The sequence below is a fragment of the Melozone crissalis genome, unplaced genomic scaffold, assembly GCF_028551555.1.
Source record: "Melozone crissalis strain CALT ecotype California unplaced genomic scaffold, PUWL_Pcris_2 ptg000026l_1, whole genome shotgun sequence".
In the NCBI taxonomy this organism is placed as follows: domain Eukaryota; kingdom Metazoa; phylum Chordata; class Aves; order Passeriformes; family Passerellidae; genus Melozone; species Melozone crissalis.
In genome coordinates, this window is record NW_026535804.1 from 10,802,052 (window position 1) to 10,815,842 (window position 13,791).

A 13,791-nucleotide genomic window follows, 5' to 3' on the forward strand; every position below is an offset into this window, starting at 1 on the left:
GGAATTAGTAATGCTAATAAGTAATTGAATGGAAATAAAAATTAGCTTTCTAGTGTGGTTTTGGCTGGCTGGAGACAGAAGTTGGCAGATCCATGGGGATGGATTTAGGATCCTAAAAAGATGATATTTGCAGAAATGCAGTGCCCAGCTCACATTCTGCTGGGTGGGATTCCAGCTCTGGCTCTGACTCTGCATTTCTGACCAGGGCTGGAGCAGACTCACATCCCCAGGTCAGAGGAACTGCCAGTCCTGCTGGGCTTTCTGCAATTCAGACCTTTCATTTAGCTCCACTGTGTCTTGGCAATATTGAGATTTTTTCATATATGTGCTTTTATATGATATACAAGTAGGAAATAGATAAGGAGCAGTGGTATTTATTGTGTGTTGTGGCAGAAATGGATGGCTTCCTTTTGGCCTTTTTTTTTTTCATTTTGAAGATTTTTGAATTCTTTTGCAAGAATTATTCTTTTTAGCAATCCTTTCCTATTAATATGAGTCCATAAGATCCAATATCTTATGTAAAAATGCTTCATTTTGCTGAATTTCTTTATATACTTGCAAAACAAATTTAACTAACTCCAAGCTCAGGAAGAGCCAGTAAATCTTTAGAAAACAACCTTTTCTTGCATGAGGTGGGTGAAGATACAGTTCAGCATCTTCCAGAGAAATGATGCCTTGTGGAATTGTAACTCAGAACCCAGTAGGTGCATCAGTGATTCCTCATAAACCACTTTGATCTGAGTGCACTTTGATTCTGAAATGGCCACAGGATTATATCTGGAGTAGCTGCTGAGCTGCAAGCACATAGAGAGGGAAGTGGCAGGCATTTTAGGGGGTTTTTGTTATTATTATCATTATTTTCCCAGTGCTGTGACAGCAAACAGTGCTGCTGCTGTTTCAAACATTTCCACACTGATGCAGAATGAAAGTGATTTGAGGCATTGTTTGGAATAGTAAAATCCACATTTCTGAAAGTGTCTGTCACTTCAAAAATATAAAAAAACCCAGTATTGCCACAGTTTCAATACAGAATAGGGGTTTATGTAGTTTACAGGAGGTTTTTTTCTTCTTCTGAAGTTCACGGTAGAAATATCTGTCAAAAGCAAACCTTTTGCAAAAGAATTGCTCCAACACTCCTGACTCGTGGTGGTGACTTGTAGATATAAAATTTATATTTACTTCTGCAGTGCATGTCACAGGCATTGCTTAATAGCAAAAGTCCCTCTGAGAAGTGCTGCAAGGGCTCTTCTAGAATGTCCTTTAAATGGCATTTCTATAAGAACAAAGTTTTCTTGAAAAGCTTCTCTGTAATTACTTGGGGGGAAAGGTTGTTTCTCTAATCCCTGTGGTTTGGTTGCAGAAAATGTGTCATGAGAGTGGGTTGCAAATAGGCTGAATCTCTGCTGGTCTTATCTCACAGTAAGAAGAGGAGTAGGAAATGGAGGTATATAATTTGTCACAGTACAAACTGAGTAGAATGAAACAGAAAATAAATGAGGGGGAAAAAAATCTGTACCCAGTTGCTGCTGAAGAAATTGCATGGAAGAGAGAGAAAAGCTCTTGCTGACTTTATACAATTTTGTTAAACAGCTCTCAGCACCATCTCTTGTGTCTTGTTCTCTGGAATTTGGATGTTTATTCATTCTATATATTTATTTTTCCTTAGCTAATATTTTGGTAGCAGATTGTTCAATAATTTTGGTTTACTACGAGAAATATATGTTTGCTGTAGGGAAATATTCCCCATTTTATTGAAGATTACAACCACAACACCAGCTCAGTTTTGAGGTGGTTTGGTTTTGACAGAGTCATGAAAGAATCCCAGAATGGTTTGGGTTGGAAGGGACCTTAAAACCCATCCCATTCCACCCTCTGCCATGGCAGGGACATTTTCCAGTGTCCCAGTGCTCCAGCCTGGCCTTGGGCACTGCCAGGGACAGGGATCTCATCTTTGGGGCTGCACAGACACATACAATTGGTCATTCTTGAAACGGAGAGATTTTGGACTAAATTATAAACATCCTGAATAGCTTGAGGCTGTGATCCTCTGTCACCCTCATGGGAAGTGCAGACCACGTTGATTTCTTCAGGATAAGGGTTGTGACAGTTCTCATGTACTGGAGAGAACTATGGGATCTGATTTAATGCTTTTTGCTTTGCTTGCCTCATGCACAAATAACATTTTCATATGCTCCTGAAGTACAGATTTCCTCTTCAATTATGTACTGTGTGAAGGAAACAAATTTTAAGAAGTGACATATTAGGAGAAATGAAATGAAATGAAATGAGATTCCATCCCCCTGTACAGGTGCAGATGCTGTAGTTACACACTGCAGCATCAAGGAATGTCTGCACATCTCCACTCCAGTGCCCCACAACCTTCTCCCTCTCACTCTTTGCCTTTTTTTCCCCCCCATTTCTGTTTGTGTCTGTCTATGGAGCCAAATCTCAGCACTTTGCAAGTGGGGATGACACAGAGCAAATGCTAAGCAGCTGCTTCATTCTGACTCACTTAATAAAATTATTTGTTTACATAAGGAGCTCCCAACACCTCTTTTTTTTTTCCATGGCTTTCTACCCCTTGTCTGAACTTGTTTAAAATTCTGGGGAAGAAAGAGGGGCTAAACTGCTAAACTTTCTAGAAACCAGTAAAGCCACTCCTGTCCGTTAGCAGATTTTCCCAATAGTTTTCAGAGCAGTTTTTAAAGCACACACAGACAGCTCTCACAGTATTTTGGGGTTTGGTTTGGTGGTTAGACCAAAGCTTTCCAATCATGACATGGTGTGGATTTTTTTACAGAAAAATTAAAAGTATTAATTTTAATGAATAGCTGCTGGTGCCTGCAGGTATTCAGTAAAATGCAGAAATTGAAGTGATTTGCCTTTCTTTTCTCATATATACTTGTGTACATGCACATAGATGTGTAAATGTGGTTTCTGACATGGCAGTCAAGGAGAAGAAGTTGATTTCTCATTGGAGGTGGTGCCATGGAATTTCCTCACTGCAGACTTAAAAAAGCTTTTCCCACTGCTTTTTGTTATTCCAGTGTGGGAACAATGCTCTGTGCTTCCCTATGCTGGGCTGCTATTTTTGGGGATTTTCTCAAGTGTTCAGTGGTACTCACTTATACTTTAATTTTCAGGTTTTGTGTGTAGCACAGTTATTTCTGCTACAAGGTTTTGCCTCACAGAAAATTTCTGATACAAATGTGTTAGCACTCATATTTCCTAAATCAAGGTGGAAAAAATGCTCTTTAGGGAAGGAAATACTTTTTTTGTTGGTACCAGTTACTCTTCTTGAAACTTCAGTCATTTCTTTATTCAAAAAGAAATTACTTTATTCAGTCATTTCTTTATTCACTTGTCATCTCCTGGTGTGCTTTGAAGTCATTTGGTTATTCTGGGTCATTCCTTACCTGACATTGAGTCAGATCCACAGAGCTGGAGCTATTCTCAGGCTTCTCCTGTGGTTCTAAACTTGGTATTGATACCTGTAAAGCCTTCAGAGGGTGGCTTTGAGCTCAGCCTTGCCAAAAGCAGAAGTTGAAATGAAATTAGCACTGTCCTGGAGCCTCAGGCTGGCACAGGGAATGCCTGGATGGCAGCAACACGGAGTGTCAGGAAATTCCCGTTTCTCTTGTTCTGATTTCCACAAGGCCCCATCTGCTCTGGGCTCTGGTGCAGTGGGATGATCTGAGTTTTTGAGATTCTGTTTTCATCCTGAGTATTTTATTGAGGTTTTTTCATGCCCTGAGTATTTGATGAAGGTTTTGCTGTTCTGAGCCTGCCTGGCTCCTCCAGCAGTGCTGGATCTGCCTGGGCTTTCCCAGTTCACCTGCACTGGTGAAATGGGGACGAGGCAAAAATGGGCAGAGGGTGAGGTTGTCCTTTACAGAATCCTTTCCAGAATCCTTTACAGAATCTTTTCCTACAGCTGTGTCTGAGTAATGACTCATTTTTCATTGTCTGGTTCTCTTTGATGCACAGAGAGAAGACTTGGGCTTGTTTGATGTGAAAAGCTCTCCTTGCTTTATTCAGAAGTACCTAAAAATGCATCAAACTTTAGGAGGTTTTATGTAAGGATCTTCTAGTCCTTAAGATTGCTTATTTCTTGCAAAATTCCCGTGGTGTTTATTTAGTTTTTCTTCTCTCTGTAATACCACAAAAGGAACAGTGCAAAGGTGAGGGGACATAGATTTGAGAGAAATAAATGGTGAACAATCTGCTGCTGACCCAATAAAGAGGGAAACAGATGAAGGCAAGGAAAAATAAACATGTGAAGAGAGCTGGCAGAAGGAGGTAGAAGAAATAGCAATGGAAATAAATTCTTTTGTTTCCAATTTACATTTGCATAATTGTTAGAGCTCAACATTTTGAAAAGAAGTAAAGTTTAGGCTTTTCAAAATATACAGAAGTTATAATTTGAAAAAAAGCTGTGATTTACAGTGGATCTTGAGAATTTGATTCCACTAAGCCCTTTGAGAACTTTATATTTAAACAGCTGCTCCTTCAAATCCTCTTGTATTGGCTTCTTGGGGTGGTGTGTGTCCGAAATGCCACTGCACACAGCAAAGCATAACAGCCTGAGAACCATCAATGCAATTATAAATAAATAAATAAATAAAGGGAGTGATAGCTTTAACCACAAATTAATTTTTCATTTCTTTTTTCCTTCCTTGCTCCTCCAACTTGAATCCAAATTCTGAGTAATTGCTTGTTGTTGTTGTTAATATTTTCAGGGTAATTGCCTAAGTGTAGCTGCTTTCCTGCAGTTAATTCCATTTTTCCTTGAAAATGAAGTATTTGTGTGCGGAGAGGATTCTTGTCAGAATGGAAAAGCCATTACTATTTAGAGCCGGAAATAATTAAAGGAATATGAGCAGGCATTGTCTTTAATTCCAAGTGTTGCAATAAAAGAGCATTGTTAAGAGTTTATACTCATGTTCATTGTGTTCATCATTATCTTTTATTAAAATGTTGAGGCCTGTCTCGTTGCAGCCATTGCAACATGATGAAAAAAGCCACGTTTGTGATTTAGAAACAGTGGGAATGTGATGGGGCTGAGGAGTTGGGATCCAGTTTTACTCTTTAAAACTCTGTGTGGTTTTTTTGGTAGGCTGGGTTTTGGTTTGGGATTTTTTTTTTTCCTTTTTTTTTCTCCTTTAAGAATCAGTGGAAAACCAAGCAGCTGTTCTCCACTTGGTGCTGTGCTTGAGCATCTGAAACCTTTTAGAGCAAAGCCAGTCAAAGTTTCCAGCATATTGTAAACATTCCCTAACCCTCGCTCTAGGGGCCACAACGTGGAGCATGAACAGAGGGCTCCAAAATATGGTAGCTTTGTTTAATAGTCTCACTTAAAAGCAAAAATAAAGTGTTCTATTAACTATTTAGAGCCTTTCATTTTCTTTCCCCCCGTTTCTCTGGAGACCTACTGGCAATAATGAAATATGTATTGAAAGGAAGGCTCCAGTTGTACAAAAAAAAATGTAACAGTTGATTTTTAATCCTTGGCTCTGGGACTGTTATGTCCCTCAAGATGGTTATAGAGATATCACAAGACATCTTTTTAGTGATAACAACTGTGAAACTGGTTTGATATGGCACACAGCTTATGAAATTAAAAGTATTGCCTTGTGAGGTGAAGAGCATTGCTGTGTCATGCTGCAGCACTTCATTAATTGCTGTAAATTTCTGTTCTAATAATTAATGTAGTTAAGGACTATCACAATCACATTGACTAAATGAAAATACAAATAATCAACACTAATGGCAGAATTGTTCCCTTGTTACTCCAAAGGCTTCCCTCTCACATCAGTGTATTTTTCAGATTTATTTCTTTTCTCATTTCAAGATTATACCATGCCCGAAATATTGATGAAACGAGAAAAGCTTTCAGTTGGCTAAAGAAAGTTGTACAGATGATTGAATTCAATTAACTTGTTATTAAAAAGCATGAAATGTTTCAGGCTGTCACCTCCTTTGAGTCACTTAGAAACCATCTACAAAACAGTACAAGGAAAAACTTTGTTCCTTGTTGTTGCTCAATGATTGTGATCTTTTTACTTCAATTACATTTGATAATCTTAATTTTGCTTTTACTTTTTGTGTGTTTTGTACAACTTTCCTTCAGCTTCAGCAACAATACAACCAGCCTTCATGGAAGAGTTGAATCTGATCATTCAAACAGTACTTTAAAGGAAAAGAAAATTGTGATGATCCGTGTCCTCTTGGGAAGAAGAAACCAATGAGCCAAGTTGGTTTAATTCATGGTTCCCCAGAATGAAATATCTTTATTATATATTACATGAATGTTATTACTCTGAATCATGAACTAACCAATTATTTTAACCATAAAACGAGTTACCTTAAGTCAGTAGAATGACAGGATGGATTCTGAGCCCTTGTACCTCCTTAACAATCTTAATCCTGGAAGTTCATCCTCAGCATCTTTGGTTTGCCAACCACTGTTGGCTCTGTCACTCTTCCCACAGCCTGGGCTGTGCTTTGTTAGTGTGAAGTGATTCTCCTTGCCTGGCTCTGTCCTGTGCCTGCTGATTTCTCACATAGTTTGTCCTTGGATGGTTTATTTTATCCACCCCCAGCTCTCCGTGCCACAGCGCCGTTCTCTGATCTCCATCTTTGCCTTCCCTGCTCCTCTTCTTTGGGTACCTCATGAATCTCTTTGCTGTCTGGGCTGGCTTTCTGGGCCACCTTTTAATTACAGACTTGTCTCCCCTTTTCTAAGGCATTATCTACACCTGTCTCTCTGATTCTCCCCTCTGTGTTGTCCTTGCTGAGGTTTAGCTGTGCTCTCAGCATGGGAAAGCCGTGACTATTTAATCTCTGTTCTAATCCTCCTCCCCTGATAACTGAGCCTCTGTGCTCTCTCATATGTGTGGTGGATCTAAATCTTGGAGACACTTTCTGCAGTCTGGAGCAAAATTATCAAGTTTTCCTTTCCAGCCACATTTACAAGGCTTGCCCAGCCTTTTAACCCACATCACATTCATCATTTGGCAGTTGCTACTTTATTCTGTTTGCACAGCACCTAGCACAACAGTGCCCTGTCATTATTGTAATGAGAAATAGTTATAATAATTATTAGTGTGTTTAACCAATGTCTGCCCAATTTGTGAGCCATTAATTTTGAATGTAATGCATTATTCTTTTTTCAGTGTGATGCTGCACACGTGGAGTATTGTTTGCTCCAAATTCATTAATGGCTTTAAGGAGTGATTTAGTTTGTTAATGTTATCTCATGATTTATTTAAAACATAAGTATATAGTTTAAAACAATAATTGTATTGTAAATATATTCCATTGTTGGAGCTTACTTGAAGGAATGCAGACCAGCTTTTTGATGTTAACATCTCAAATTATGCAAACTGTAAACAATTTATAAGTGGATTTATGCTTTTTCTCATAAAGACAAGCTCATCTTATTCTTAAAATTGGGGAGCACTTTGTATTTATTTCTTGCCTTTATATTTTTGGCTTTATTTCTTTGAAAAGATAAAACAAGTTAGAATGCTTTCTAACAAATCCCAAATATTAACGTGCCCAGGGACAGGATAGGGATGATGTTTTGAAGGCAATAAATATTTCAGCTTCACATTTCAGTCTTTCTTCTTGGCTCCTTTGATCTGGCTTTGGTTTAGTTATCATTCCGCTTGGATGACTTCACACTGTCTCTCTTCCTCTCCACACCAAAAAGAAGAAGTGTTCTGCACAGATTCCATATGTTTGGGGCTGCCATGGCAGCAGAGCCCTGGTTTTGTTGCTCCTTGGCTGTGGGAGCCCCAGCCCTGCTCAGGGATGCTCCAGTCAGCCCAAAGCTGCTCCTGAGCTTTCACTGTGTGTTAAAACCAGAGCAGGAAAAACAAAACTGATTTTTGTGTATTTCACAGGTTTGGCATTACTACTGAAGCATTTTTGTGTAGCTATTAACCCATTAACCCCTTCCTTTACAGATATGTGGCATTTAGGCCTGGATACATTATTTATGTAGTGGCATGGCTGCATGCTATTAGCTCAGAGGGGCTGTGGCAGGGAGTGGCTTTTGCTGGTTGTGGCACTAAAAAAATGGTAGCGTGGGTCTTGCATTTGGCTATAAATTTAATTAATTAATTAAACTGCTGCAGTTTTGTGGAGTCCTGGCAGTACTGGAGCGTCTCCACGTGAGGGACTCTGGGAACAGGAGCAGGATTGTGGGTCTGCTTAAATTTCCCTCTGTAAAGTCAAATGTATGTGTCTGTACACTGGATGGGTCCTCAGATCTGTAGACACTGAAGATATTAAGGTGAAATTCCTGACTTTTGGTTTGCAGGGGAAATTTGGGTATGTTTTGATGCCGTTTGTGTTTTCAGCTACACAGTTTGCTGTGTATTATATAAGAAACTGTGCTTTCCTTTGGAAATGTGTTTATATTGGGGTTTTTTGTTTTTTTTTTTTAATCTAAATGAATTACATGAGTGGTGATAACTGATTTTTTTTTTCAACATATATTAGTGAGAGTAAATTTTTTGTTTCTTGTGACGCTAAATAAAAAGGAAGGCTGTTGAGAAACAACAATATCCTTCTTCAGCTGCCTTCCAGCAAATGAACAGTTTGCAGTTTGGTGGGGAGCAAAGCAATTTTCCCTCAAAAGTAGCAATATTTAGGATGGAGAGGAAGGAATGGGTGAAGACTTGTGTGAGTACAGCAAATCTGAGTACACAGGATTAGAGTGTGTGTAATGTGGGAATGGCAGCACAGCCTGGCCTTTCCCAGCAGCAGCAGCAATGGGGCTGCAGGCTCAGCCATGACCCTGCTTTTCCCATACCTCAGCCTTCTCTCAGTCATTTGATTTAGTTTTAAGTAGCCCTGTGATGATTTGAGTTTTGGTGGTTTAGTTTTAAGTAGCCCTGTGAGAAGGAGGGAGTTGGACTGGAAACCAGCTTGAAATATTCTGGAATTCTGGGATTCCTGTTTATTTCCAGGCATAAACCCAGAGTCATAACAACCTGAGAGAGACTTAGACAAGGGATGGAGCCTCTCCCTCTTGTGGAGTCCATCAGAATTTAAATTTCAGAAGCTTATTCAATGGCAAAATACATCCTTATGGGAATTCCTTACTCTGCTGCTGTTCTCCAGTACAGCTGGGATTCAATGGGCTGTGCTGCCAGCAGGTTTTGAAAACCTGGGGAAGAATTTGCCTATTTGTGAATTAAAACCTGGTGTAATTTTATAAGGAAACATGAGGAGTTTCACAGCTTATTACTATTTTCCCCTGAAAATCTCTCTGAATGACACACAGGGAGCTTGGGTGTGGATTTGCTGCTGGGATGTGAAGCTCTGTCCCCGTGCAGCCTTTGGGGTACATTGCTCAGTGTGTGCTGGCATTTCGTGTCTGAAAGGTTTTAATTTCTTGATGAGGCTGAGTCCCAGCCAGGTGCATCTCCTGCTCCCTGTGCTGTTGTTCGGGGAATTTTGGGAGCCCTCCAGGAAGGTGTTGGTTCATCCAACATTTGTGGGACATCCCAAACTTAATTAACCTTTCCTGTTAACCCCTGAACTTCCCTGGGTCTCCTTAGTGCAGTGCTGTAAAGTCTCACTGTGTTTAGTTGTTACATCTTGGAAGACATTTTACAGAGCAAGACAAATATTTATGATTAAGCATGAAGAGGAAGCACATAAAATATTTGTATTTCTCATGAGTGCACGTCAGGGTCCTGATTTCTGAAATTGAAATTCTGGACTTCACAGTCAACTTTCCCTGAGATGATTTGTGCTGTGTAAGACTCCTCATTCCATTGCCATGTCCTTTATACACTGAAACAAAAGGAATTTGCTGCTTTTTAAATTGGGGGCAAAGAGTAAATTCACCCTGTTTTTATATTCAGGCCGGCTCAGCTTTAGGGGATTTAAGTGATGTAATTGTATTGTACTGGGCCCCACAACTAGTCCAACTGAAAAAAATAATCTTCAAAGTGAATATTTTAGTGCTTCATGCAAGGCACATTGCTCAGTGTCTTGGGAAAAAAAGTGAAGCTTTTCTTATATTTGTGAACCGAGGGCCATTGTTGTACAGGTTTTCTAAGCTTCTGTACAAATCTGAACTGCACAAAAAATAGAGAATGCTGGCTCCCACATCCTTAAAAATGAAGTTTTTTTCCTGCTTATAATGAGATGTTGCATTTATTCATGGGATTAAGTCCTTAAAAGAAAGGAAGGTGCATAAAAACCACATTCCTGGAAGTTTACATCATAATATCTCAAAATAAAAATGTCTTCCTGAGGAAGAAGATGCATAGATTTGGAATCTCACTATGAGCACAAGGCCTGCTATCTTGTCCTTTTAAGTTCAGATTTGTTGTGTTTCCATCTGACTGGACCAAAGCTGCTGTCCCAGTGCCTTATGACACTTGGCAGTGTGAATGTGTTTGAATAAGCTTCGAGTTTTGGTTTTGCTTCCAGTGTGGAGTGGAATTACTAGATGTGTTTTGCAGGGGGAGGGATTTGTTATCCAGGGCCCATTGCTGAATTTTGGATCTTTGGGAGGAGAAGGGGACATTTTCCCCTTCCCATGGTCTCTCCAAGGTAACAAATGTGGGCAGAACTCTTACATATTCTTCTTTCTGAGGTAGATTTTGTTCTGGGAGAGGGGAGTGATGTGCTCAAAGTAGTTCAGTGTCAAACAGCTGTAAAATTAAAAATATCTGTATTCAGCAGCTCCCTGGAATGTGGGATTTGGGGGATAACTGAGCCAAACAGCAGGAACAGATGGAAAACTGATCCATCAGACAGCTCCTATCACTCTGAGCTCTGGAGGTGTCACTGGTGTGCCCATTCTGAGGAATGGTGGAGGAGTTTTGTACTTGGGATTTGGATCCTCTGTGGGAGGAATTTAAACCCTAAATGGTATTTTGCCATTTGAGTTTGGATGGGGAAAGAAATGTTGATTTTGGTAGTGATTTTTTTTTGATGAATAATTTTTATTGTCTCATAAATGTGTGGGGAATGTGATGGCTTAGATTGACACAGATGTGCTCCCCCCTGAAAGGAGTGTGGAAAATGGAATCAGGGAGGCCGTGGAAATAAAATATATCTGGAGGGGTGGTGGATGCTCTCTAGCAAATTTGAAGATAATTTGCATAGGTATTGTAAGAGCACAAAACCAAAACCCCAAAACAATCATCACCAAAACTGTGGCACAGAATTTTGTTCCATTTTCTCCAGTTTCTGCTGGGGAAAAAAGGCATTTTCCTTTTTCTGTAAGGAGAGGAGCAGTCTCCCTATTCCCAATTATTCCATCAACTGTGAGTGAGAAGCCAAAATAAAATCTTTTTTTTTTTTTTTTTTTAAATATACATCATGAAAAGAACCTCTAGAAGTAAACAGCAATGTACTGACTCAGGGCTTGTGGCATTTCTTTGATCTCTTTGCTAATGGAATTACCCTGCTCTCCTGCACTGCAAACAGCCTCTTTGTGAAGATGTAGGATTATGTTCTTTGTCCTATTGTCAAAGTCTGGCCTGCAAACCACAGAAGAGGATGTGAATACTGTAACTTTGGGCTTGGCAGCTTCCTGACCTTTCTGAAAGGCTCTCTCAGTGCTGCAGCAGCTCCTCCAGGGCTGGCAGGGTGACAGACGAGATGAATTAACTGGGCTTTTCCGTCTCTTACGTGTCAGATTCTTTGTTTTATATGGAAATAATTCCTGTCAAAATGGGAAATTTATCGTGAGGTACTTCCTCTGCCTGCAAAATGAAAATGTCAGCCCCAGGTCTGTGTGAATGTGTCTTCTGTCACAAGCCATGGGTGGAGCCAGCTTTGTCCCTGGATGCCACCGTGGTGTTCTCCAGTGTCTGAGCACAGAGTCAGGCAGCTCTGCTGACCTGTGGGAGTTGGGACACGTCACAAAAAGTTAATAACAAAACCAGTAACAAGTTAATAAAAGTTGGTAATATTTGAGTACTCACATTTGAAATATTTATAACTTACCTGAATTTTTCTCTGTGTTGTGTCAATATAGTGAACGTCTCTATCTTTTCTTGTGTATCTTTTCATATATGTGAATGTACATAAAATATTACAGAAACATTACTATTGATGTACCATCCAGTCTGAAGAAACCCAGCCTGGTTTCTATAGATGTATCAGGTTTAATATGTCAAATAGTGTAGGCTGTTGATATGAAATATCTTTGCACAGAGATTTAACATCTGTCATTACTGTAAAGGCTGAATAGACATCACAGCATTATGGCTTTCTAATAGATTAAGAAGGAACCACGTGTCAGGCATTGCCCTGCTTTGCATTTTGATTTATGACAAGCAGGGAATAATCCTGCGCCTTGTGTGAGCAAAGATGGCACTGGGATAATTTTCTTGATTTTTTTTTTTTTGTTTTGCTTTTTTTAATCTGGAAAGGCAATCATGCTAAAAAGAGTTTAAGTATTGGGAGTTGTTAAATCTAATTTAATGAAATCTAATTTGTTAGTATTTATTCATTGTTACTATTATTAAATTTATTAATTAGATGAGATTAATGAAAGGGGTTCTACAGTGGGTAGGGAGCCATTGAAGGGAAGAGAAGCTTTGAAGGTGGAGGTTTTGTTGTGAGCTGTGGACGCCGTGTTTGGGCGTGTGAAATTCAATCGGAGAAAGCGAAAATAACTCCGGCCTCGCATCGCCTTCTTCAAAGCCCTGCAAAGGGAAGTTGGGCAGAAGCTGGGACAGGAAATTGAAATCTGAATACTATTTTAAACTGATCGGGTTAAAGGCCTCTCTTTTACACCAGCACACTTGTTCTTTTATTTGATACTTGAACTCTGAAAATTTTCTGTGACTTTCTAGGGAGAAGGAGGAGCAGCTGAGGCGGGTGACGGAGGTACAGAGGCTGCAGGCCCAGCAGGCAGGCGCTGCCCTGGAGGAGTTTAAGCGGCAGGTGGAGCTGAACTCAGAGAAAGACTCTGCAGAAATGAAACAGCGGGTGAGGAGGTCACAATGCCAGCCTTTCTGAAACTCTGGCGCAGTGGGATAGCGGATTCTGATCTTATAATGCCAGAAACATGCTCCACTTGAGAGTGCTACATCAAAATCTTTGACAATGTAGTGTCTTTGCGGCGAGTCAGAAAGGGACGGTGGCGGGTGTTTCATCTTTCTGACAAAGCCAGAATTGTCATTGTTATAAAGATATCTGCAGTTATGATACTGATTAGGGATTTTTCAGGAGTGAGAGTATAAAGGGTTAGTTTATACACCCTATGGAACAACGCTTGTCGTTTCCCACTTAAATGTGGCTCTTCCTACTCTTTTCCCAGCGACTCTGTCTTCCATTAATGAGCTCCTGTAATCAGTTTGAGCCCAAACAGGGGCAGAGCCATGGTGGCTGCTGGCAGTCATGTGCAGAGGGTGGAAAAATCCGCTTTTCTGTCCCTGAAAATCAGGGAGTTTAGTGGCTTAAATTTCTTATGGAGCAAACAGTATTTAAACTGTTCTTCTGGGAGTTTATAAAAGCAGCCCAAGGAGTGAAAGAAAGGAGGAACAAGCAATAGGTGATCAAAAAGAAGGAGAGAAAAGTGACATTTCCTAACTCCTCATGTGGTTGAGATTTCCAGACAGAACTCCAGCTTGTAATTCTGGATTACAAGTTCCAACCTCACCTGCCTTGACCAAACCTCGCTGCTGACAGGAGGGTGCTGCAGGCTGGGACTGGAATGGGTGGCTGAGAGTGCTGACTTAGGACTGAGGAAATTCCCTTTTTGTTGTTCTCGAAGTTTTTTGAAAATCTTCATTGCTGCTATTTTTA

The 13,791-nt window shown here is 40.1% G+C and overlaps 1 protein-coding gene across 2 annotated transcripts in view; it reads left to right on the plus strand.

The window, feature by feature from the left end:
* CEP112 (centrosomal protein 112) overlaps nt 1–13,791 on the plus strand; it is a 164,255-nt gene that overhangs the window by 44,694 nt on the left and 105,770 nt on the right. For both annotated transcript variants that reach the window (XM_054278782.1, XM_054278783.1), the window contains exon 18: nt 12,837–12,972. In XM_054278782.1, coding sequence (XP_054134757.1) covers nt 12,837–12,972 — 136 coding nt within the window. The remainder of the gene's footprint in view (nt 1–12,836; nt 12,973–13,791) is intronic.